The sequence below is a fragment of the Mauremys reevesii genome, linkage group 15 (genome assembly GCF_016161935.1).
Source record: "Mauremys reevesii isolate NIE-2019 linkage group 15, ASM1616193v1, whole genome shotgun sequence".
NCBI classification, from domain to species: domain Eukaryota; kingdom Metazoa; phylum Chordata; order Testudines; family Geoemydidae; genus Mauremys; species Mauremys reevesii.
Genome location: NC_052637.1, coordinates 7,929,849 through 7,955,562, shown reverse-complemented (window position 1 = coordinate 7,955,562; position 25,714 = coordinate 7,929,849). Strand labels below are relative to the sequence as shown.

At 46.5% G+C, this 25,714-nt stretch overlaps 1 protein-coding gene across 1 annotated transcript; it reads left to right on the top strand.

The window, feature by feature from the left end:
- Positions 1–349: 349 nt before the first annotated feature.
- Positions 350–10,907, top strand: LOC120383920 (zinc finger protein RFP-like). Its single transcript, XM_039502248.1, has 7 exons — positions 350–778; positions 3,441–3,536; positions 4,101–4,331; positions 5,033–5,055; positions 5,770–5,885; positions 9,115–9,174; positions 10,299–10,907. Exons 1-7 carry the CDS (start codon positions 362–364, stop codon positions 10,814–10,816), a joined length of 1,461 nt encoding a protein of 486 aa, XP_039358182.1. The 5' UTR covers positions 350–361; the 3' UTR covers positions 10,817–10,907.
- Positions 10,908–25,714: the final 14,807 nt, after the last annotated feature.

Below are 25,714 nucleotides of genomic sequence, written 5' to 3'. Positions count from 1 at the left end.
TGACCCCCAGTTTGAGAACACCTGGTATATATAAAAAAGAATTCCACCAAGTCTGACAATCGCTTCTTAGACACACAGACCCTGCTCCTGCAGGCTCATCCTCACAGGGGGATGCTGATATCCGTGTGAAGCCCCAGTGACCCTCCCCACCAGCACAGGAGCTGATTGCAGGACCAGAGCCCGAGTGGTACATTTTTCACCAAAGCCTCCAGGGCTGTAATGTTACTGGTTGGCTCCTTCCAATTCAGCAAACAGCATGAGTCAGTTCCAGGAAGGGAAACACCCCATTGCTGCTGCAGGCGGGGCATAGTGTGAACATAGGAAATTGAAACTTACCCTATTCCACTGCCCAGAAGGAGCCATGGCTGCAGCAACCCCCCTGAAAAGTCTCCAGGAAGAAGCCACATGTCCCCTCTGTCTGGAGTATTTCACAGAACCTGTCACTCTGGAGTGTGGGCACAATTTCTGCCGCGCCTGCATCGCCCAGTGTTGTGAGGGATCAAATACAGACATCTCCTGCCCTCAGTGCAGAGAAACTGTGCATCAGAGAAACCTCAGGCTGAACAGGCAGCTGGCAAATGTTGTAGAAATAGCCAAACAGCTGAGTTTACAGGCAGCAAAGGGAAGAGGAGGGGACGGGGTGTGTGGGGAACACCAGGAGGCTCTGAAACTGTTCTGTGAAGAGGATCAAACCCCCATCTGTATGATCTGCAGAGAGTCCTGGGCTCATCGCACTCACACTGTGTTTCCCATACAGGAAGCCATCCAGCAGTACAAGGTACAGAGTTGCTGTCCAGTCTAATGGGTAATAATTTTGGATTTTAATTACAGGTTAATGGCATCACAAGTTGTCCACAGGGTGACCAGAACGCAAGTGTGAAAAATCGGGACAGAGGGTGGGGAGTAATAGGAGCCTATATAAGAAAAAGCCCCAAATAGCGGGACTGTCCCTATAAAATCGGGACATCTGATCACCCTAGTTCCCTGAAACAGGTGTAACTGTGTCACTCAGCTGTGTGTAGCCTTCACTGCATGAAAGACGCTGCACAAATTAATGATGCTCCTGTCTGGTAAGAAAGGCAAGAGATGAAGATTTTAAAATTGTCTGATGTGCAGGGCCATCCTTAGGCATAGGCAACATACGCAGCTGCATAGGGCACCTGAAAATTTGGGGCACCACTGGGTCTTAGTGTCCACATTTCAAATCCCTGTTCTGACCCTTCCTGCAGGCTCCCTCAGCTGGCTGCTGCAGCCTGGTGAGCCCTCCTCAGGAGGGGATCTAGTACAGGAACTCCTCGTCCCGGTTAACGTTGTTTCGTTGTTATGCTGCTGATCAGTTAGGGAACATGCTCGTTTAAAGTTGTGCAATGCTCCCTTCTTTGCAGTCGCCTGCTGTGTTCACTGCTTGCAGGAAGAGCAGCCCATTGAAGCTAGCTGGTGGGGGCTTGGAATCAGGGTGCATTGGCAGCCCCCCATCAGCTCCCCCTATCAGCTCCCCACGCCCCTAAGTTCCCTGTGCAGCAGCTGCCCAGCAGGCTATCAATTGTCAGCAGTTCAGCTGTCCCTCCCCCCACTGCCATGTGCTGCTCCTGCCCTCTGCCTTGGAGCTGCTCTCCGAGACTCCTGCTTGCTGGGGGGCGGGGAGGGGAAGAAGAGGGGGCTAATGTCAGGATGTCTCCCTCCCCCCTGCTCCTGCAGCCCGCTTATCCCATCTTCCATAGAGCGGGAGGGAGGGGGACACACATGGAGGGAGCTTCTAGGCAGCAGCTGCAGCTGAGGTCCAGTCTCAGCTTGCTGATCTAATTAAAAAGGCAGTGTACTTCTGACCCCACTCTTCATACTTAAAGGGGAAAAGCGCATGTTTCTGTCTGCCCTCCCTCCTTTCCTGCTGCCTTGTAGAGTGTGAGAGTTAACCCTTGAGGGCTCAGTCAATTGCTAGTTCATCATTTAGCAGTAAGGCCTTCCCTGGGAAATATCCCACCCTCTGACTCCTCCACCTCAATCAAGCTTCACAATCATCATCACTGTGTACCACTATTAAATTGTTTGTTTAAGATGTATACTGTATGTTTGTATGTATATATATATATAATATAGTCTTTTGTCTGGTGAAAAAAAAATCCCTGGAACCTAACTCCCTCATTTACATTAATTCTTATGGGGAAATTGGATTCGCTTAACATTGTTTCGCTTAAAGTCGCATTTTTCAGGAACATAACTACAACGTTAAGGGAGGAGTTACTGTAGTTAAAAGTGAAAAAACCTCCAGCCTGCCAGACCTATTAGCACAACACTGAAACTGTTGAAGAGCCATTCAAGGAATAATTAAGCCATTTAACAGGCATTTGCCAACCCCCAGGTATATACTGTCAGTTTCTGAATTTACTGACAAAAGCAGATGTGCAGGACTGTAATATTTACTCAGAACATGTCAGTCTACAGGAGCTTAGTTTAAAATTTGTTTTAAAATATTTCATTAGTGAGTTGGTGAAGATTATAAAATCACATCTCTAAAAAATCCTTGTATAGATTTTTAGACGCACAAGCATCATTAGCCTTAAATGTTTGGATCTTCAGACATACTGTTTTTTAAATAAATCCTTCAAAAGACCACCCTTACCTAAAATACCCATTTTAATTACTATAGTAAAAAAAATTTGCTTCCAAAGTCTTCCTGTCCTTCCCTTTCTCCTTCCAGATAGCTGGACAAAGAGTTTCCCTTTCTTTATTTCTGACTATCTGAGGAACTAGTTTTAAGAGAACCTCCAGCAAAATCAGTACCTTAGTAAGATATAAAATCCTTTGTAATGCCAAATATCTTTGGAAACATATTTTTTAAAGTTGGTGACATTTCATAAACATGTCTATTGTCATGGAGATCACACAAAGTAAATTAGTGTTCCCTTTTTCTAAAAGCAATGAACATTGTTATGAACAAACTGCGCAGCTTCCAACCAGACGAACCACCTCCCTATGTCTCATGGGGTTTGCCCTGGTGCTTAAACCAGCTCTGTCCAACCAGTGCAGTCTCCAGGGCTTCAGGGCTGAAATCCCAGCCCATATTTAAACCCTGGTGGCTTCTGGGATTTGTATCACTTTGTTCGTTAAACCTTCTCAAAAACAGGTTCATTGATTCACTCCCATGTGACTCCAGTGTCCTGTTATGCGCTGTACCACTAATCAATTCACAAATACCAATAAAGCTTGGTTATAATTGAGATCATTGTGTAATTACTTAAAAGACTGAACTTGAATTGGGAACAAGTCTGAATATGACACACTCCCAGTCTGCATTGATACGGTTTCATCTCCTTGGTGGTCCTGATGTCACAAAGCGATTAGAACCAACGGTCACCTGCGGTTTTGGTAGAAAAACACCCAGCTCCACTCCCCTCTCAACCCTTGAAATAAAACCTCCCAAATAATTTCTGTTTCTTCAGGAAAAAATCCAGACCCATTTGAAGGCTCTGCGGGAAGAAAGAGAAAAGCTGCTGGGATTTAGAGTGGCTGGAGAGGGGAAAAGCCAGGAATATCTGGTAGGTGCCTGTTGTTATTAACCAGCAGGGACTGGCAGTGGGAGGTCTGTTTGGAGGCAGACTCCTGTGTGGCCTTGGTGAAAATGGACATGATCAGTGGGTTAGATTAATGTGTAGACAAGCCCTAAGATTCCATTTCAGCTGATGAGTTAATGTCTAGCTCTTGCGGCTTTCCCAGAAAGCCTCCCCAAGTGAACTGATTGTCACCCGTGAAGTGCTGTCCACTGGGTCTGGTCATTTCGTGTATTAACATGTTTGTTTCTTTTTTCTCCCCTGGTGTCTCTGTCAGTGTAATGTTCAGTCCTGCCTCCTGCTGCTCTGGGTCTGAATTCCCAGAGACCATGAATAACATAATATGCTAACATGACAGACATGGAAACCTCCCTTTCAGAGAGACAGGGGCTGAAGGGGAAGCTGTGAGAGAATCCTCTCCCTAGGGTAAAGTCAAATGTCAGAAATCAGGATTTTCAATGACATTCTCCCCCCTGCACACTCAGCTCTCCATGAAATGACCCCAAACACCCATTCATGTCCCTGACCAACCCTTTCCCTATTTTCATACAGAAACAAATACAAACCGAGAGGCAGAAGATTGTGTCTGAATTTCAGCAACTGCGGCGGTTCCTGGAGGAAAAAGAGCGACTCCTGCTGGCCCAGCTGGAGAAGCTGGATGAGGAGATTGTGAGGATCTGGAATGAAAATGTCAGTAAACTCTCCGAGCAGATTTCCCATCTCAGTGAGCTGATCAGTGAGATGGAGGGGAAGTGTCAGAAGCCAGCCAGTGAATTCCTGAAGGTGAGACTGAGGGAGAAACAGAGGTGCCGGCTCTGTGGGTGCTTAAGGGCTAGAGCACCCCTGGAATAAAATTTGTGGATGCTTAGCACCCATCGGCAGCCAGTTCCCCCCCTCAGTGCCTCCTGTCTGCCCGCAGCCCTGCCAACCAACTCCTCCCCCTCCCTCCCAGCGCTTCCCACCTGCCTCAGTCAGCTGTTCCGCACTGTGCAGCAGGCACTGGGAGGGAGGGGAGGAGCATGGATGGGGTGCGCATGAGGGATGGAGCAGAAAGAGGTGGGGTGGAGGTGTAGTGGGTGTGGGAAGAGGCACGGGGGTGTGGCATTGAGGAAGGGGTGGAATGGGGGCGGGGCCTGGTGTTGAGCACCCCCAGGAACAATTGGAAGCGGTGCCTGTGGTTAGAAATATACCAGACCCTCATAGAGGGAAGGGAGGACTCCTGAATCATAAGCACTGGGGTCCAGCAGTCGGCGTGTGCATTCCTGACGTGTGAATGACCATTATTCTTTGGAGCATTACAGACACAGAGATATTTGAGATGGAAAAGCCCCATTAGCTCAGGGAATCCATGGCCCTGAGGCCAGGTCAGGGCCTCTATTCCTCATATTTGCAAAATCCCTTCTATGGGATCCCCTTTGTGTGTGTGTGTGTCAGATGGGACTGAGATTCTTTCCTCTCTCTCTCTCTCTCTCTCTCTGCTCTAGGATGTCAGAAGCACCTTGAGCAGGTACGCTGCTCTCTCCCCTTCCCCCTCACACTTCACAACACTGGGAAAGAGCTTGATGGTGATGTTAGGACCACATCTCCGCAGGGCTCTACAGCAAAATTTGTGGGGAAGGTCACATTCTGGATACAAATCTCTCTGATCAACTTCATCCTGTGGTTCTCACCCTTGTACAGAGACTCTGGAATTATCCATTCTGTGGGAAGGACTGACCTAAAGTATTTTCCAGAGATGTCACCTCCCTGGGGGACTGGCTGCCTCAGGATAGTGGGGATGGAGCCTTTCACTGCTGGGGCCCTGGTTATCATTCAGCCCAGGGCAGCAGTGATCAAGAGTCTTTCCCCCCTGAGAACTGTTTGGACATCTGTGTGGAATGAGCTGGGGAGGAAGCAGTCTTAGTTTAGCTCCTAGTGGGCAGATTTCTACAGCACTTCACCTGGGAACCTCCTGTCCCTCAGAGCATGGAGGCCAAGGAGCGAATTGGCCTTAGAGACTCAATTCCCCTTTTATCTCCAGAGCTGGTCTCTCCAGGCCAGAGCTGAAGAACATTCATGGGACCTTTGGGGGGAAGGTTGTACGGCCATGGGCTGTCGCACCTGCTCTGAGGCTGGGAGAAGTTGAGAAATTCTAACTCCAGGCCCATTAGAGCAGCGACTCCCTAGCAACAACTTATAATGAGTCACTAAATGAAATATAATCACATGAAATTCTCTCCAGGTGGGAGAAGGGGAAGTTCCAGCAGCCAGAGGAGATTTCTGCTGAACTGGAAGAGCGAGTCCATGGTTTCTCTCAGAAAACTATTGTGCTATTGGAGGCTCTGAGGAAGTTCAAAGGTACCTAGAAGGGATCTATGAGGGGAAATTGGGATAAGTGTCTGAGACTGTCAGAGGCGAATGGCACTGGTCAGTTGGTTCATAATTAGATTATACTTCTATTTAACTGTTGAATGAGAATGCCACACACTTGGGGTTCAAGATGCTCAAATTGATTAATTCAACCCCTTATTTGTTCCAAAAGCATGTCTTGCCATTACAATTGCTATTAAAGTAAGAAATGACAGACATACTGAAAGAAATACTGCCCAGTTACCTTCTCCTGGGGCATAGGCAGGTCATGATGCATTTCTCCTATGATGCTCCGACTACCCCTTACAATGTCGGACATATTATACACATCTAGAATATATATTTATTAGTTATTTTCCAATCATCTTTGTGTGTTATGCATAGTAAGTATTTTGTATAACTCATACATTACACATGCATGGACTTTCTAATTGGCAGGACTTTTGCTGTCCAAGCTATTTTCAAGTTATTCTCTTTTCTGATTAATTCATTACCAGTCATTACACACTGATGTGCGCAGGTCACTTTGACCCTTTTCTCCATATGGGATTTTTTGGACTTTGGTAACTGCTCCTTGGCAGCACATTTTGGGTGTCTGTTGTCTTTAAGCACATTGTGTGGTCAAAACATCTCTTTATCCCACATAGCAACTTATGAACACATCACTTAATAACAATAAATAGTTGTCACGGGATAAGAGGGAAGGTCCTTTCATGGATTGAGAACTGGTTAAAAGACAGGGAACAAAGGGTAGGAATAAATGATACATTTTCAGAATGGAGACAGGTAACTAGTGGTGTTCCTCAAGGGTCAGTCTTAGGACCAATCCTTTTCAACTTATTCATAAATGATCTGGAGAAAGGGGTAAACAGTGAGGTGGCAAAGTTTGCAGACGATACTAAACTGCTCAAGATAGTTAAGACCAAAGCAGACTGTGAAGAACTTCAGAAAGATCTCACAAAACTAAGTGATTGGGCAACAAAATGGCAAATGAAATTTAATGTGGATAAATGTAAAGTAATGCACATTGGAAAAAATAACCCCAACTATACATACAACATGATGGTGGCTAATTTAGCTACAACGAGTCAGGAAAAAGATCTTGGCGTCATCGTGGATAGTTCTCTAAAGATGTCCACGCAGTGTGCAGAGATGGTCAAAAAAGCAAACAGGATGTTAGGAATCATTCAAAAAGGGATAGAGAATAAGACGGAGAATATCTTATTGCCCTTATATAAATCCATGGTACGCCCACATCTTGAATACTGCATACAGATGTGGTCTCTTCATCTCAAAAAAGATATACTGGCACTAGAAAAGGTTCAGAGAAGGGCAACTAAAATGATTAGAGGTTTGGAATGGGTCCCATATGAGGAGAGATTAAAGAGGCTAGGACTTTTCAGCTTGGAAAAAGGGAGACTAAGCAGAGATATGATAGAGGTATATAAAATCATGAGTGATGTGGAGAAAGTGAATAAGGCAAAGTTATTTACTTGTTCCCATAATATAAGAACTAGAGGCCACCAAATGAAATTAATGGGCAGCAGGTTTAAAACAAATAAAAGAAAGTTCTTCTTCACACAGCGCACAGTCAACTTGTGGAACTCCTTACCTGAGGAGGTTGTGAAGGCTAGGACTATAACAGGGTTTAAAAGAGAACTAGATAAATTAATGGAGGTTAAGTCCATTAATGGCTATTGGCCAGGATGGGTAAGAATGGTGTCCCTAGCCTCTGTTCGGCAGAGGATGGAGATGGATGGCAGGAGAGAGATCACTTGATCATTACCTGTTAGGTTCACTCCCTCTCAGCACCTGGCATTGGCCACTGTCAGCAGACAGGATACTGGGCTGGATGGCCTTTTGTCTGACCCAGTATGGCTGTTCTTATGTTCTTAAGGACACTTAAAGCAACATTTCCCTTATGTCAAGCAAACCGCTCACCAGGCCAAGTCCGAGTCAGTCAGTATCCAACCTTATGTATAAGAAATGACCCTTGCACCCATTCTCGATACTTCACATAATAACTAGTGAAAAGCAGACAAATAGAGCAAATGTAGCAAGGGCCTAGGCCCAGCCATTCATGACTTACTAAAGGTCACAACACTCAGGCCCCAATTTAGCGAAATGGCCTAATTTGGGGCACCTGAGTTTCTCTCTCCCGTCCCAACTGGAGAGCTGCAGGGCAGGTGCTCCAGAGCTGTGCAGCCTCCACAGCTGCAGGTGGAGTCAGTGAAGCTGCAGGTGCCCAACCCCTCTGAGAACCAGGCCCCACATGCTTAAAGGTCGGAACCCAAAATCTAGAACCTAAATTAAAGGTCACTTGTTAAATCTGGCCCCAGCCCATCACTGGGCTCTGGTCCCATAGGGCAGCTACTCTGGGCCAAATGGGCTGTGGGGAAGGAGAAAGCCCCTCCCCCACGGTGAGGGATTCCTCCAACACGGGAGCCTCTTGTGCCTCCTCCCCAGCAGCTGCAGGCACAAGGCGTGTTCCTGAGAGGGCTGGGAATGGGGTGGGGTTGGTGACGGGGGGTGGACGAGGGCTAGAGGGAGGTGAGCAGTGTAAAGCTGGGCCTGTGACACTCTGCACGCTGGGCAAGACACACGGGGGCCATTGTCAAAGGGATGTAGCTCTGGCTGGTTCAGAACTTCCACAGCCTGTGCCAAGGTCTGCACCAGCCCCTGCAGCCACTGAACAGCAGAGTCAGAAATGGCCCCTCCCCTCTCTCCTTTTGCTGGTACAGGTGTGAATCTGGCCCATGGAGCTAACCTTCCCCCGCCTCAGTGTCCACATGGATAAAATGATTTTATTATTATTCCTGTTTCTGCCTATGGAGGACGAGGGCCCATCGTGCTGCTCTCTGTAGAGACACTGAGAAAACAGACCCAACAGCTCACAGTTAGAGCCAGGATTTTGCAAACAACAAACCAACTGGAGTCTGAAGGGTGGGAGGGGATAATGAGGGAAAAAGTAAATCTCACTTACAGACTTTATGTCCTGGGATGGTTGTAAGGCTCAAGGATGTTGGTTCCAATGCTGGGAGGTGGCTGAATGAGAGAGGAAATAGAAGGTTTCAGACCTTTTTACATTAAATACATCAGTGTGTCTCTGTCTGTTTCCGTGTCATGATGAAAACACAGCTCTATGAGTTCCGAGTGGTGATGCTGTTATAAATATGAAAGCTTGAAATCTCATCTCTCTTATCCTTTCCCCCTCCAGCCACTCTGCCGTCTGCACTGGAGAGAAAAAGAGGGCAACCAGTAGGAGCACACAGACAGGGTGAGATTGCAGCCTCTTCCCGGTGCTGTCCCGTCTCAGTGGCCCCACCCCTACTCCTCTTCCCCCAAAGCCCTGCCCGCAGCCAGACCAGAAACCAGAGCCAGGCTCCGATCCAGGGAGCCCGAGCGGCACTGGGGAGCCCTGCACCCTCCACCTGCTCTGGGTGGCGCACTCTGGGGAGCGGGGACATGGGCTGCTCTCAGGCCCCCCAGAGACCCACTCAGGGCAGGTGGAGGGTCAGGGGCTCTCCCCAGCAGCCAAGGCTCCCAGCCAGGCCAGGGGTCAGGGGTTCAGCGAGAAGAGGAGGAGGGGGCAGGGCCACCGGCTGTGGGACCTTGTGCCCTGCCCCCAACTTCTACCAAGGGTCAAAGGGGAGATCCCAAGCTGACATCACACAAACACTCCTGTCACCAACCTTAGTGCTGAGTTCATGCCCACATTGATGAACAGAAACACTCACTGAGCAGCTCCTGACCAGAGCTCTGTGCCCTGAGGGCTGACACATCCCTCTGCTTTACCCTAGTGGAGGGATCTCCCCATCGCTCTTCTCCAACATCCGGTATTTCCTGTGAGCAGGGCTGGGCTCTCCCACTGGAGCTGCTCACTGCTTCTTGGATAGGGGAGACGCTCTCCCTGTGACACTGCCAGCTTCTCTCTTCTCTCTGGGCTGGGGATGGTGCTACCCCACCCAATGCCACCTCCTACTTTCTGGTTTTAAGCAGCTTTTCCCCAATGTTGTACCTTCATCTCTGTTCCCTAGTGTGGGAATGGATGCTGCCTTTAGGGGCCGGAGCTTCCCTCTGGAGTATAGAGCTGGTACCGGCCTCCCCTGGTCCCTCCTCAATAAAAGCTTCTGAAAACTTCCTGGCTGTGTCTCTGCTACTGGGAATGGAGCAGCCCCAGCAGAGGGAGCAGGGAGCTGAAGCTTCTGGAAGCAAATGATAAACACACTGAGGAACTGCAGTGACAGCTCTGCTCAGTCTCAGGTGCCCAGGACAGAGGCAGCTCCCTGGGATCCAGGCCTGACCCAGCCAGGACAGGGCTGCTGGGTAGTGTGAGAAATGGTCCCAGCCTCCCCCAGGGCCAAGCTCTGCCCCTAATGCTCTGATTCTCTCTCTCCCCAGCGAATGTGACTCTGGATCCAGACACGGCTCATCCCAACCTCGTCCTGTCTGAGGATCGGACAAGTGTGAGATGGGGAGACACACGGCAGGATCTGACCAACTACCCCGAGAGATTTTACACTGAGTTCTGTGTGCTGGGCTGTGAGGGATTCACCTCAGGGAGACATTGCTGGGAGGTCCAGGTAGAAGGTGAGGGAGGCTGGGCTGTGGGGGTGGCCAGAGAGTCTGTGAGAAGGAATGGACGGATCAGCCGTAGCCCTAAGGGGGGGATCTGGGCTGTGGAGCAGATGTGGGGGGAACAGTTGAAGGCTCTTACCTCTCCTGAGACTCTCCTGCCCCTGAGCCGGGCCCCCAGCAGGTTCCGGGTTTGTCTGGACTGTGACCAGGGGCAGGTGACATTTATCAATGCTGGTGACGAGGCCCCGATCTTCACTTTCCCGCTGGGCTCTGTCCCTGGGGAGAGAATCCGACCCTGGTTCTGGTTGGGGCCGGGATCCCAGCTCAGACTGTGTCCCTGAGAAACGCAGGGGAGGAGCGGGGGAATAGCTCCCTGGGAATCATAGAATATCAGGGTTGGAAGGGATCTCAGGAGGTCATCTAGTCCAATGCCCTGCTCAAAGCTGGACCAATCCCCAACTAAATCATCCCAAGCCAAAGCTTTGTCAAGCCTGACCTTAAAAACCACTAAGGAAGGAGATTCCACCACCTCCCTAGGTAACCCATTCCAGTGCTTCACCACCCTCCTAGTGAAAAAGTTTTTCCGAATATCCAGCCTAAACCTCCTCCACTGCAACTTGAGACCATTACTCCTTGTTCTGTAATCTGCTACCACTGCAAACAGCCGAGATCCATCCTCTTTAGAACCCTCTTTCAGGTAGTTGAAAGCAGCTAACATGTCCCCCCTAATTCTTCTCTTCTGCAGACTAAACAATCCCAGTTCCCTCAGCCTCTCCTCATAAATCATGTGCTCCAGCCCCCTAATCATTTTTGCTGCCCTCCGCTGGACTCTTTCCAATTTTTCCACATCCTTCTTGTAGTGTGGGGCCCAAAACTGGACACAGTACTCCAGATGAGGCCTCACCAATGTCGAATAGAGGGGAATGATCACATCCCTCGATCTGCTGGCAATACCCCTACTTATACAGCCCAAAAGGCCGTTCGCCTTCTTGGCAACAAGGGCACACTGTTGACTCATATCCAGCTTCTTGTCCACTGTAACCTCTAGGTCCTTTTCTGCAGAACTGCTACCCAGCCATTCGGTCCCTAGTCTGTAGCAGTCCCTGGCATTCTTCTGTCCTAAGTGCAGGACTTTGCACTTGTCCTTGTTGAACCTCATCAGATTTCTTTTGCCCGATCCTCTAATTTGTCAGCCTCTCTAGCCTCACACTTCCTAGTCTCTATGACCTCTCCCTGTGGACTTTCTATCATGCCATCTCTATGACCCTGGAGGTTGCTTCCCATCTCAACTCTGCACCATCTGGACAGTCAAACCATAGAGAGCATTGAGTGAGCGAGGTAGAGAAGTGGATTTCATCACTGCCCCAGGGATTGTGCAGCCTGTTTGTCACTGTCCTCTATCAGCCAGGAGGACTCTGGGGATCCTGGGTCAGACAGTGTCACTGAGACGTGTGGGGGAACAGCCCACTGGGAATGGAAAAATGGGTTTCTCTAGCCAAGTAATCCTAGCCCCTATGGCCTGGAGGACTCCTGTCTACCCAACCCTCAGGCCTCTTAGCTCTATGACCCCTAGAACTCCTCCCCTATCCCTCCCTGCAGCACCAGGGATGGGGGGGGGTAGGAAGGTGAAGAACCCCTGGAGCTGCAGGAGGAGCAGAGGGGCCCTGAGGGGCAGATGTGGGGGCTGCAGGGTCAGAGCTGAGGGAGGGGCTGGGGGCAGAAGTGATGTGGGATTCAGGGGGCAGAATTAATGTGGGGCTGGGGACAGGCATATGTGGGGTGACAGGGACACAGAATTAGTTAATTGGGATTTGGTGTTTTGGGAAGAAGCTGGAAGCTCCACACCAGCTGGGAGCCTGGGAGGAGACCCAGGGACTGGGGAGTGTGTATTCATTCCAATATCCGGTAGAAATGAGTGACTAACGTAGACACTTCGTAGATCGATAGAAGGGGTTTTAACATCAGGGCAGTAAATCCATCACTAGGAGAGGCATCAGCTACAGCAACAAAGAATTTATCTCTTAACCTATCTGTGTCTACATCAGGGATTAGATCGACCTAACTACATCACACAGAGTGTGAAAGTTTTCCCAGCTCTGAGCGATGTTGCTAGGCTGACCTAAGTTTTAGGTCTAGACCAGGTCTCAGGAAGAATAATGGTATATCTACACTACAATCACTACTACAGCAGAGCTACAGCGCTACAACTGTGTCGCTGAAGTGCCATAGTGTAGAAGCATCCTGCATTGATGGCAGTGTTTTTTCCATTGCTCTAGTTCATTACTCTTTCTGAGAGACTGTAGCCGGGTCACTGGAAGAATTCCATTGTCTACATTGGGGGTTAGGTTGATCTAGCTGTGGCAGTCAGGGCACACAATGTTTCACAGCCCTGAATAACATCACTAGGTTGATCTGAGTGTTAAGTGTAGAGCAATTTCCCTAAGAGGGGTTTCCCTGGATCTACTGCCAAACACAGGGGCTGAGGAATTGGCTGGCAGCTTGGTGTGTGAGAGACAGAAAGCCAAGAGAAGCAGTCATGAGTGTGATCATGGTAAGAAACTGAGAGACAGAAGTTGCTTCAGGCTCAGGGTTCCCTGGAAAGGCCGATGTGGCGTTCTGAGTAAGGAAACTGCCGGCTTCTATTAATTTCTACAATGTTCAGGACACAGACGTGTGGATGTTCTTTGTAAATAATAAAGCTTGCACCCAAGAAATACCTGACTCCTATAATCACTTTCTCCTCCCAATGGAAGAACCTAGCAAGGCCCCAAACACTGGCTAACTTCTGAGGTCAAAGGAGCAATGGTGCAACCTGGGTCAGAATCCGGACCTGTGGCGGCAAATGTCTTGGTGGGAAACATTGTCAGGGTGTTCCAACAGCAAAGATCCTGTGCAGAAGAGCAGATTGCTGCTCTTCATGGACTTCAGCATATCCAGCTTTGTGTGCTGAGCAGTCCCCATTGTCCCTTCTCTCTGAGCTGATACGCCGCTCCCCAGAGCCAGGCAAAACCCAAACTAGGATCCCTGGATCGTATTTCCCCCAGCAGATCCAGTCCACACAGTGATTATTGGCTCAATATTGGCCTGGGGAGAAAAAACGACTGGAAAAGACTGGGGCAGCTGGAATGGGGTGGGGCAGTGGTGAGGAATGGGTAGGATTGTTACTTTCCATTCTGCATTTGGTGTTTTGCAAAGTTTAAACCTAAAATCTTTCCAGCTGTTAGCTGGCGTTTTGAAGGGGCTGGGCTGTAACCTTTAGACTGCAAAGTCATAAAGCTTAGAGGATTTACCATAAAAATCACCCTTCAGCTCAAGGTTTGTCCGGATTAATGAGTTGTTGCCATTTTCATGCGTTGTCACTAACACACACCAGCTGCCTCTGACCTTAACCCAGGAAGCCCCTGTAGCCTGGCTGGTCCCAGGCGGGTCGTTAGATGTTCAGCAAGACACAGCCAAGCAAGGCTCCTCTGCACACACATTGTCACTGAAATAACTCAAGGGGGTTTAATTCCCACCTATTGTTGTTTTAGTGCAAGTCTGTGTGTGGCTGTGGACGCTCTCACTGTGTATTAATATAACCCTTCTGCCGGGGGGAGCTGGCAGCAACCAGGGCTGGGTTCAATATCTAGGGGTTCCTTTTCAACAATACAACGCAGAACCGGCTTGAGCCGCCACCCAGTAACCATGGAAAATTACACACTATCCCCAGGCATCTCTAGAGGCAATACTTCCCCTCTTGCAAGCACAGAGTCTGAGTGTATTAAAGAAACTTTTAATGAAAGGAAGGAAGTAACCCAGCATTAATTTGGAAAACGCCACAAGCAGGATTCATAAACATAAAACCATGAGCAAACACCCACCTCAGAGTTCATTGGGCAGTGTCTTTTTGCTCAGGTTTCTAAGTCCAGCAACCAAAATTTCCTTTAACATACCTCTCCCTTCTCCCCCTGCTACACTCACAGTAAAGACCCAGAGTTCTGAGGTGCATCTGCAGAGTGCACCTCCCACTCTGGCGAGGGTGTGGGGAGCGGTACACCTTGCTCGCGCTGCTGTCCAGGCATTTGCTCTGGCACTGGCTGCCCTGCCAGCAGCTCATCACTCTACTAGCCACTTCTCCAGCTGCTCAGCCAGCTATCCGCTCACCACCCCACCTTCTCTGGGAGGTCTTGAGGTCCTACCACCTAGCACAGCTCTCAGTTATTTCAGCTGTTAGTAGCGTAGCCTCATTATTGGCATAGATGGGGCAGTCTATTGTATCAGAGACAGTGTCCCAAAGCAGGCCTAACGCTTAGGCCTGGTTATCTGTGATTTCAGTTTTGTTGGTTTGCAACCAGACCCACCCTGGAGTCTCAATCAGCTTTGTTATTACACAATAAAGAAAGAAAAGATCAAATAGTGTCTAGGGCCCACATCAAAAGGCACAAGTACCTGTCCTAACCCTCTCACAACTGCACTGGACTTTGGCACCCACATTTCCTGCCCAGCGAGTGCAGTTTAGCTGAGGGTGAGTCCCTCAATCAGGGCATGCCAAGCACAGTTCTGCTGCCCTTGATTCACACAACAAGGAGAACAACCCTTTACTACCTGCCCCAATAACAAAGTGACTGGTGATCCAACACCAGCCAAAAGTGACCATTTTGACAAAGCAACCCCATCATGCTGAGCGCCTAGGCAGAGTGGGTGTGTCCATGCAAACAAGGGCAGCTCCTGAAGTCCTCTTCCCCAGCTCATCACTAGGTGTCAGGAGAGAGCTCATTCAGATCCTACTTACATTAAGAATGTCCTAGTTTGATTGTGGGCACGTCTACACAGCACCTGGGAAGTGTGATTCCCAGCTCAGGTCCATGTACACATGCTGACACTGCTGGAGCGAACACACTACCAAAAGCAGTGAGGTCGCTGCAGCAAGGGGGTGGTATGGGCAAAACACTGGAGTTCAATCCAGCCTGACCCCGTCTGGACACTTACTGTGTAGACAGACCCTGAGTTTAAACTTTTGTGTTCTTATTTGTTTGTTTCCATTCTGCTTCTGTGCCACTGATATGAGGCAAGTCCCATTATCAGGAAAACCATTTTTGATGCAGAGAGAATGGAAGTCGAGAGATCCCAGCTGTCATAGCCACAGTGACTCCTGTACAGGAAATCTAAGAGGAAACCAAATGTCCTATCTGCCTGGAGAGTATTTCATGGACTCAGTGACCACACGCTGTGGGCACAACTTCTGCCAAGGCTGCACCACTCAGTACTGTGAGACATGGACAAAGGGGGACTATGACCCTTTGTGCTGCCCCAGCTGCAGAGCCCTGATCAAGAAAGGGGATCTCCAAAATAAGGAGGAGTGGGGGCAGGGCATGCTCAGTGGAGGAGGCAGAAAGAGGTGGGGAAAAGAAAGGGAAGGGGTGGAGTGGGGGTGGAAAGATGTGGGGACCTAGAGAAAAGGGTGGAGTGGGGGCAGAGCCTGGGGCTGGGGGGGGTCCATGAAAATTTTCAAGTCAAAATGGGAGTCCATGGGTTTCTAAAGTTTGAGAACCGCTGACCTAGAACATGATAGCCCCATGGTGAGCTATGAGAGGAGATGGAAGTGCTTGGCAGAACTAGATAATCTATGTGGGTTTTGTTGGAAAATTGGGGTTTTGGTTAAACTAATATTTTCACAAAAAGTGCCTGCTTTTGATTTTTTTTAATTAAAAAATGCTTCAAAACAGAATTATTTAATCAGAAAAGCAAAATAAATAAATAAATGGACCTGCAACTACTGTGTCCCATGGGAGATGTCGTATGGTTGCTTCTTGTCCCCATTCTACTGTATGGGCTAGGTTCCCCAGATGGACTTCATCTCCCATGATGCACTGTGGCCATGGGACACCCATGATGCAATGTCTCACTAAGAGGAGAAACCATGGTGCATCATGGGAGATTCATGGGTGGCAGGTGAAGCTTCCTCTGGGGGAGCCTAGCTCCCTGTCCCACCTTTACCACCCAAGGCCCTGCCCACACTCCTGCTCCACTCCATCCCAAGCCCCACTCGGCCACCTCCCAGCTCAGCTTCTCCCCTGCCACCTGCCACATCTCTCCTCTCTTTCACCCTCCAAAGCCCCTGCTGCTTGTGCGGGGATGAAGAAGGATTCGCAAGCGGCAGGGGTCTCAAGGGAAGGGGAGTGGAGAGGAGGGACGCAGCATGCGGCAGGGACCGCTGGAGAGAAGGGTGGAGTGGAGGAGAGGAGGGACTCAGTAGACACCAGCAGGTGGTGGGGGCCTTGGGGAAGGGGCGGAGCAGGGAGGGGAAGAGGCAGAGTGTACCCAGGCATCGGTTGGTGGGATGGTGGTGGCTGTGCCAGGGGAGACTTAGGCTCCCATTTATATAGTTTTATCAGGATCCCTGGTCTGTGCAGGAGAATGGAAGCAGGAGAAACCTGAACAAGTCCTTTCAGGTACCACAGTGACATTTCCAAATTGAAATATTTTGCATTTTGGCCTTCACTATTCAATTTTTCACTGAAAAATTGAAGTATCCGGGGTGTGTGTGTGTGTGTGTGTGTGTGTGTGTGTGTGTGTGTGTGTTCTCACCATTTCTACCTCTCGAAAGAGATTTTCATGAGAAATGCATAAGCTAATTTGATTTTTGAAATGAACATAAAAATACAAGAAAGGCCAATGGTCCAACTAGCCCAGGATCCTGTCTTCCGACAGTGGCTAATGCCAGGTGCCCCAGAGGGAATAAACAGAACAGGTGATCATCCAGTGATCCATCCCCTGTCGTCCATTCCCAGCTCCTGGCAAACAGAGGCTAGCACCATCCCTGACCATCCTGGCTAATAGCCATTGAAGGACCTATCATCCAGTCACTTATCTAGTTCGTTTTTGAACCCTGTTATAGTTTTGGCCTTCACAACATCCTCTGGCAAAGAGTTCTGCACATTGTGGATTGTATGAAGAAATACTTCCTTTTGTTTGCTTTAAACCTGATGCCTAGTAACTTCATTGGTGAACCTCAGTTCTTGTGTTATGAGAAGGAGTAAATAACACTTCCTCATTTACTTTCTCCACACCATGATTTTATAGCCCTCTATCATATCCACCTTAGTCGTCTCTTTTCCAAGCTGAAAAGTCCCAGTCTTATTAATCTCTCCTCATACGACAGCCGTTCCATACCCCAAATCATTTCTGTTGCCCTTTTCTGTATTTTTTCCAATTCCAATCAATCTTTTTTGAGATGCAGTGCCCAGTTCTGCATACAGTGTAGTTACTGGACAGGATTCTATGGCTGTCTCATTGACGGAGGTGCAAAGGTGTAGCTAGAGATGTAGATATAGGAGTTGAGTCACAGGTCTTTAGATGTTGCTGTATATGTGGCTAGCGTGCTGGATATGTCTAGTAACACGTATAAGGAGTTGGTGCTTTGCACTGGAGCAGGTCAGGAACCAGAATGTCTATTTTGAGGGAAATTCCATTTTTATTTTTTCTATGGAATCAGAATGAAAAAAACCCTCCCTGCAACACCAAGTGCAAAGAAAACTGCTTTCAGCCCCAGCTGCTTGTGGAAAATAGAGACACAGGCAAACCAAAGGCAGTACAAGTTACAGAATTGGAATTATATTTGCAAAGCTTAACTTTCCAGTGAGACATGTGTGAGTATTAAAGTGGCTTAAGGCTTGGGGCATTCATATTTTTCCTGTGTGAGGTGGGAGCATTCCCAACACTCTCCATTGTTGTTTTATTATTTTAATGAAGCTTTAAAATTTGATTATATGCAGTGTCAGTCTGATCACCTGACATGAGGGATAAATTAGTAACAGGAATTTGTCATAGTTTGGTGAGCAATTATGTATGGGGGAGCCCTGCAGAATTTACACCATCTATCTGTTTTACCCTTGTTATTTTATGTTTGTTTTGTTTGGTGCTGTTGGTGTTATATGTTAAGAATAGCGTGATTAAGGGTGAGCCCTAATAGAATAAGGAAACACTATCTGGTTTTGTTCTGTTTTGTTTAACCGGTTACTGTTGTTTTTCTGCTCTGTTCATTTGGGCGTTGGGTGTGTGAGCGGAACTGAACTTCTCGTTCGTAATTCCTCAGAGTGGAAGCCATGTGTGCGATGAAGCTCTGAGGTTGTATTGAGACATACTGTCCCGCCCCCTGTAACGGACAATGTAAGTAGAAGTAGAAAAATCTGGCTTAGACTGTAATTCTCTCTGCTTTCTGTGTAGTTTTCTTTTCTGTTTAAGTGTCAGCAGACAAATGGGTGGGTCTCTGGGTAGACCCCCTAAAGGGGTTTGGATTGTGTGTTAAGTAAATGGCCTTTACCCAATGGCCATGTATTTTTGCCCAGGTGGCAAGCCTTACTAGGGAGGACTCGGGTAGTCTTGTGAGTAGAAATGTTTTGGGGAAAAGACCAGAAGGGTGGGGCTAGTTGAGAAGCTCACCATCCTAGCTAAACTGGTAGTGGAGCAAATTGGTGCCAAATGGAAGGGACGGCTCAGTGAGAAAAAAAGGATCGGGCCCAGGCGGGCAGGCAACAGACAGAGAGATTGGAAAACACGTTGGAAACTTTTGAGGGTGTAGTGGAAAGAAGGAGTAAGTGAATATGAGCATGAGAATTTCAAATACTCAGAAGGATATTTGGAATGGTGATTTGCATTGGTAAAGTGGCTGTTGGAAGGGAAAAGCAAGTGATTTTTAAGGGAAAGTGAAAAATTGACTCTGTGGTTGCTGGAGGGAACAGCAGTTGAACTTTGTAAAAATGCTAAAGAGAACAGTTTTTGGTGTCTTTGAAATGTTTGTAAATAAATTCAGGCAAAGAAATTATTAGATTGCAATCATTTGGCTATGAACAATTTTGTTAAATCAGTTGAAGAATGTATACAGTGCTATGTAATGAAAATTTTATTAGGCTCTACAGGCACTGTAGGTGGTGATGTTTTCTTTCAGTGTTTAAAAGCAGGAGGTAAAAGTAAAAAAGCAAGCCGGAAAGCATCTGTGTTAATGCAAATTAACTAACTGATAAGGTAGAGGCCGCTGAACCAGGGCTGTCTAAGAAACACATATGAGAAAATATGGGGTAATTCCTCTGTTTTGCCTAGAATCAACAAGAGTATTTGTATATTTTAAGTATTTAACTGCCCAGAAGGGGTGGACCTCTGTTTTTGTCTTTCAGATAATCAAAGAAAACTAATGCCAGCTGCACAACATTCAATGTACCTTGATTTACTGGCACAGTAAAAATTATGTTGTGTGTTCTATGTTCTGTCTTGTGGTGTTTGTCTCGTGGCCAGAATTGTTGTGTTTAATATTTTCATGAGATGGTCTGATTTGAAATCAATCAGAAATGTTGGATTGAGATGCAGATACTTGTTTTGTTCAACTTAGAATACAAAGTGTTTGGTTACATCAGAAAAATGTGATATACTAAAGTCTAATACATTTTCTTCAGTAAGAGAAAGAAACTACATTGGCCAAATCTTTTAATTGAGAATTGTTGTTAAAATCATACTGACAGTCTTTGGAAGCAAGGACATGAAAAGTTAACCCACTCCCCATATTGTACAAGGGATCCTTCTGGCTACCTCAGACTTTTAGCCAGAGGGCTGGGGATGGTGGATAGCTATTGAACTAGAGGTTATATTAAGTGAACTTCTCACAGTGGGTGTGCTTGTCCTGGCTTGTTGTTCCAAAGTTCTGTAATAAGGTTATTTTAGTGAAAGGGTATATGTGGCATACATTGAATAATAAGACTAATGTACTGTATAACAGTAATGTTTATGTGTTCATGGTATAAAAGAAGGTGTATAAGTAAAGAGTAGAAGTTTCCTTTGTATGTTAACAAAAAAAAAAAAGCCAAGAAGGGAGAAAAAGAAAGAGAATAGCTAACATGCTCAGTCTAGGAAAAGGGGGGATGGTTGGTGCAGTTAAACAAGGTTGGTGTGCAGCGGGCAGCCCACCCTCCTCCTTGGGGACCTTTTGTAAATATTCAGATTGATTTTATTTCAATGTCTAAATGTTGTGGTTATGGATATGTATTAGTTTTAGTTGATGTATTTACCAATTGGGTTGAAGCTTTTCCCTGCAGGAAAGCAGATGTCAGGACTGTTGTGAAATTTTGCTTAAAGATTTTGTGCCACGTTTTGGCATCCCTGTGAGTATCAACAGTGATCGTGGAACTCATTTTACTGGACAGATTGTAAAGGAGTTATGTGCAGCTCACTGCCCTCACCACCCACAGTCTGCTGGGACAGTGGAACGCCAGAACGGGATTTTAAAAAATAAACTGGCCAAGATTTGTGCTGAAACAAACTTAAAGTGGCCAGATGCCCTTCCTTTGGCACTGATGAGTATGAGAGCCATTCCCAATCGAAAGACTGGACTCAGCCCTCATGAAATTTTGACAGGACGCCCAATGTGACTACCAGCTGCACCCCCACTAACCCCAGCTCAGATGGACATTCATTTGCTGGATAACATAATGCTTAAGTATTGTCAGGCACTAATGAAATGTGTTAAGTCTTTTTATACACAGGTGAAGGAAGCACTACCGAAGGATCCTGTGCAACCTTGCCACTCGTTGAAACCAGGAGACTGGCTCTACATAAAGATCCATCAACGAAAGACTGCCTTGGCTCCACGCTGAAATGGCCCTTTCCAAGTCCTGCTGTCTACCAACACCGCTGTGAAGTGCCAAGGACTGACTGCCTGGACCCAGGATTCTCACTGCAAAAAGACCCCTCCACATCAGAAGAATTTTCCTACTGATGATTAGCCTATTTTTCTTCTAGCTCTACTGTGCTTTTGGACAGCAGGGAAAAAGGACAAGGTGACGTACTGGCAACCTCTCCCTTGTCCACTGACAGACCAACTGTGCCTTTAGACTTTTCTAGAAAAAGCAAAGCCATTACAGGGTGATATGTGCTGGCAACCTCTCCCCTGTAGGATGCTAAACCAGAAAATTGTTTTGGGAAAGAAGAAGAAACACTCACTCCACTGACATTGCCAAAGTCCAGGAATTCCTGACTAAAAAGGACATTGAGAACTGACCCTGGTGAAGAAACAAAAAATTGTACACTGGCAGGAAGAAATTTATGGGACCCATGCTTGGGGATGTGGTATTAATTGGATTTTGGGGTTTGATCTACAGGCTGCGCCCTGTGTTTTGGATAAATCCTTCAGGATGTATTTCCCTCCCTAATTGGATTTTCAATGGCATTGCCCTTATCAGGTTTTCAAATCACTTCTACATACTCAGATTGCTCACAAGGGGCTGCCATTAGATTAGCACAACAGAGGGCCTGGGTTATTTCCTCTGGAAAGAAAGAGAATTGAGCAGCTCCCTGTGGGCTAGGGCCAATATCTTAAAAGCCAAGACCATGATAAGAAATTGGGCCAACTGGAAAAGGCCACTAGCCTTATTTTTGAAGCTCAGCTATCTTAAGTACAGGCTGGAGTTGGTGAGTTACATGTCATTTCCACCCTTAGTTCTATGACCCAGAAGTTACTGACAGATATGGTATTGAATATCACTGAGGCTGGGAAGGCATTGCAGTGGGATCTAGACTGGACTTGGCCCACTGCCCTTACAGACGCTTCAGGAGTACCATCTGATCTGTGGTCATGGAGACATACTTGGACACTTTCTGAATGGAACTGTGGACATTCACAGTGCTCCTTCCAAGCATATGGACCGGTTAGGTTGGGTGTGGGCTCCCACATACCGAATCCTGCTGGGTCCATGGGGAGGATGCATGTGGAACTGAATTATTTACCGAGACATCTGGGAAATTAGACCACCTGGTATACCTACCTGATTTATAGACAGTACCCCTAGAATAACACCTGACAAGATATACATATTGATCTTACCACTGCTGCAGGCAATTATATCATTTACTGGCCTGCAGATAGAATGCAGATAGAATGTTGCAAGTAGCTCTTAGATTTCAGGTGTATTTTGATTGGACTAGAGTAGTGCCTGATCGGTTTCAAAATTTGCTTTCATTGTTACCAAAGGTTCAAAGAATCTCTGAATTGCAAGGGCGAATTCACATGCTTTAGAATATATATCAAGCTGAAAAGAATGCCTTTCATACAGCTTATAGAGTGTTTACTTTATGTACTAGGTATGATGTTTTGTGCTTTGTAATCACAATTGTACAACAGCCCCATTATATTATTCCTATGGGAATGTTATTGTTTGTAGTGTTGTTAGTTAGCTTGGGATTTATTGTTGTTGTAAAAAACGTAAGAATAGCACTACCTTTCATGTTCATGCTAATCATGCTTTGTCATTACATCCCTTGACAACCCCTAAGGTTGACATATCTGCTGTAGAATCTGAACTCCACGAATTAATGCAAATGGAGATTTGAAAATATTTGTTGAACTAGAAGTACAAAAGGGGGGAGTGTGGAAGCAGGGAAAGCTTCAATAAGGATTTGAAGGGGATTTTAATGCATGTTAGTCAGTTAGCAAGAGTCAGGCCATACTGTAACCCTAATGACGTGAGACTTGTAGGAGCAAAGATAGTGCGAGGCGACAGGACAAGAACTGTGTACAAAGTTATTACGACCTTGCAATCACTAACCAAAATGCAGGCTTGCTTTTCTTAAGAGAGAGACAAATAAGATAAGCCTTTCTGCTATGTATAAACAAAATGTATTTGTTGCTTTTTACTGTCTCCATGATTGCTAGAAATTGTCTGTAACAAAGGTATAAAGGCTTAATGTAATTGTTTACCAGTTGAGAGACCTGTCCAGGACTGGGGCGACCCTGTGTCCTATGGCACTCTCTCCCTCCATTGTAATTACTGGAGAAATAATAAAGTATTTGATTTTGCTGCACCCAAACAAAAAGCGAGAACTGAGTTTTTCTTCGACAATATTAATAATTTGGGTTGAACTGAAATGTTTCATTTCAGTAAAAGTGTACAGTTCTAGTCTGATTTTGACTTTTTCATTGTATATTATAATTGGTAATGTCATGTAAAATAAACTTTGAGGCAAAGTCGTTTCAAACTGAAAAACCAGAAGGGAACATTTTAACTTTGTGACCCGGGGTGCCTGGGGCAGCCCACGGTGAAAATGCCAAGGTTAGGGCAGGTTGCAAAAGGAGAGCAGATTCTCCCATAACTGGCGGTTAACACTGAAGTTAGACTCACCCACCTGTCACAAACTGTGCTCCTGATCTCCCACACTGGTTAGCAAGAAGCTGAAAAAATGAAATCACACAGCCCCCTTCATTGCACTCCAGTTCTCTGGCTCCCAATCAGCACCTAGGTCCAGTACAGTGAGAAGTTATTTGAAACTGCTCACAATACAAAATGTTCTTCTGACCCCAAAGGGTAAGTCACATTGCCAGGTCAGTACTAGTTTGGATCTAACCCAAAATACCAGGCTGCCAGCCAATCCCTTAGCCAATCCCTTAGCCAATACCGCCCCTACCAACCCTCCCCAGCCGTTAACCTGGACGCCTGTGTCTGCTGTTTCTTAAAGGATTTATTTAGACCCCTGAAGTGTCTTAACATTCTTTACATAAAGTCAATGTAACTACTGTAGTTACATAAAGTCAACTTAACTAACTGTAGTTAAGTTTACAATGTGTAAACTTAACTACACAGCAAGATCAGCACCTTCACTATTCATTGTTTTCTCTGATTGTGTTGCTGCTGGGTTATTTTATTTGCTTCTGAAATTGTGCCAAGGTCTGTTTCTTCACACAAGTATTTTTAAAAGATTGTCAAAGATGCCCAAAGCATTGACTGGACACTTATTGAAGAGTTTAATAACAGCAATAATAAATAATAAAATCAAATGACGTAGTGGGTTTCAGTTGTAGAAAAGATCAGAACCATAGTCTGAGACTAATCTGCAAAAAAACATAAGAAGAACCAGAATATAATGATGCAATGTGACTTTTTTAATTGGGCCTGTTAGCTAATACATATATGTTAGGTGTAGTATACACTGTCTTATTAGGCATTATGTGCACAGTAGTCCTATAATATACATTAGAGACAGAGAGAGGGAGAATGGTGGGAAGTTAAGTTAACTGAATGTATTATGCTCTTCCCACAGTTCTGTTCACCAATATCTAATATCCCACAGCACTTTACAAATCTGACGTTAGAATTCAAAATAGAAAATAGGAAGCCTATCAAAGCCATGAAAGGTGTGTCCTACCAGTGCTTGGGATGTACCTCTACACCCACCTGGTTTGGAATGTGGTATCCCAAAGAGGATAAGGAAGGTACAGAACAACAAGTTGAGAAACTGGTGGGTTGGATCTTAGGTGATGTATAAAGTGCTTTCTTACCTGTAAAAAACCACAGTATAAATATAAGTGGGTTTGGGGTGTATTTTTCAAGCACACCTTGTGTGTAAGGTGAGCACCCTGCAAGATAAGAATTGCTTTACAGGAAGAGGGTATGGATGTCTCCTTTTCATAGTGTATTGCTGTGTCTTTAGGCAATAATTTTCACTACGTTTGGTTATTTGGTCTCTTGAGCACGTGAAATATTGAACCATAATAGTCCAAAAATTGGCTCTAGCAATATGGCCATGTCTCAAGAACCCTTTGGTGAAAGAACACCAAATATGACCCACCAACCCTAGCCTTATTCCTGGTGAGGCCCAACAGATTTCATGGCAATGTCAGTAAGTGTGTCATTTTGAGAGCAGTTACAAAAACGGGCTGTTGAATAGTAAGTTTGTCTCAACTATACACTGAGCATGTCCATTCCCAGCTCTCTGCCTCAGTTTTTCTGATGAGTGACTGTGACATGGACTGAATACACCTGTCTTCAGCTTCTCACCCTGTGTCAGCACTGTGTGCCTCGGTCATGCACTGAACCTACCAATTCTCATCTCCCCACCGTGTCCAGTGCTCTGTGCCTGGGCCATGCACCAAATTTGCCTGTTATCAGCTCCACCCCCCATCTCAGTGCCGTGTGCCTGTGCCATACACCGAGGCTGAGTGTTCTTATAACAGAGCCCCAGTCCCTCTGCACATGAGCGCTGCTCTCCCTTAAACGTTCAGGCTGAAATGTTCCATGCTGGGTGTCTGTCTCTGGCTGAACTTTTTGAAATGTTTGTCTGAAATGGAACCTATTGGCCGTGTTCTTCATACCAAATTTCCACTTTCCTCTGACCTGCTTTTTGTTGTTATTGTCCTGGTGCATTTTCCAGCAAAGTTCACAGTGATTGGACCCCGTGACCCTGTCACTGCCATCCTGGGTCAGGAAACCGTGTTACCCTGT

What these genes read in the sequence shown, in the direction of transcription:
- LOC120383920 (XM_039502248.1), top strand. Translation starts at nt 362, where the DNA reads ATGGCTGCAGCAACCCCCCTGAAAAGTCTCCAGGAAGAAGCCACATGT. An exon ending in CAGCCAGTGAATTCCTGAAG is followed by an intron (nt 4,332 to 5,032) that starts GTGAGACTGAGG and finishes TCTCTGCTCTAG; the next exon opens with GATGTCAGAAGCACCTTGAG. An exon ending in GTCAGAAGCACCTTGAGCAG is followed by an intron (nt 5,056 to 5,769) that starts GTACGCTGCTCT and finishes AATTCTCTCCAG; the next exon opens with GTGGGAGAAGGGGAAGTTCC.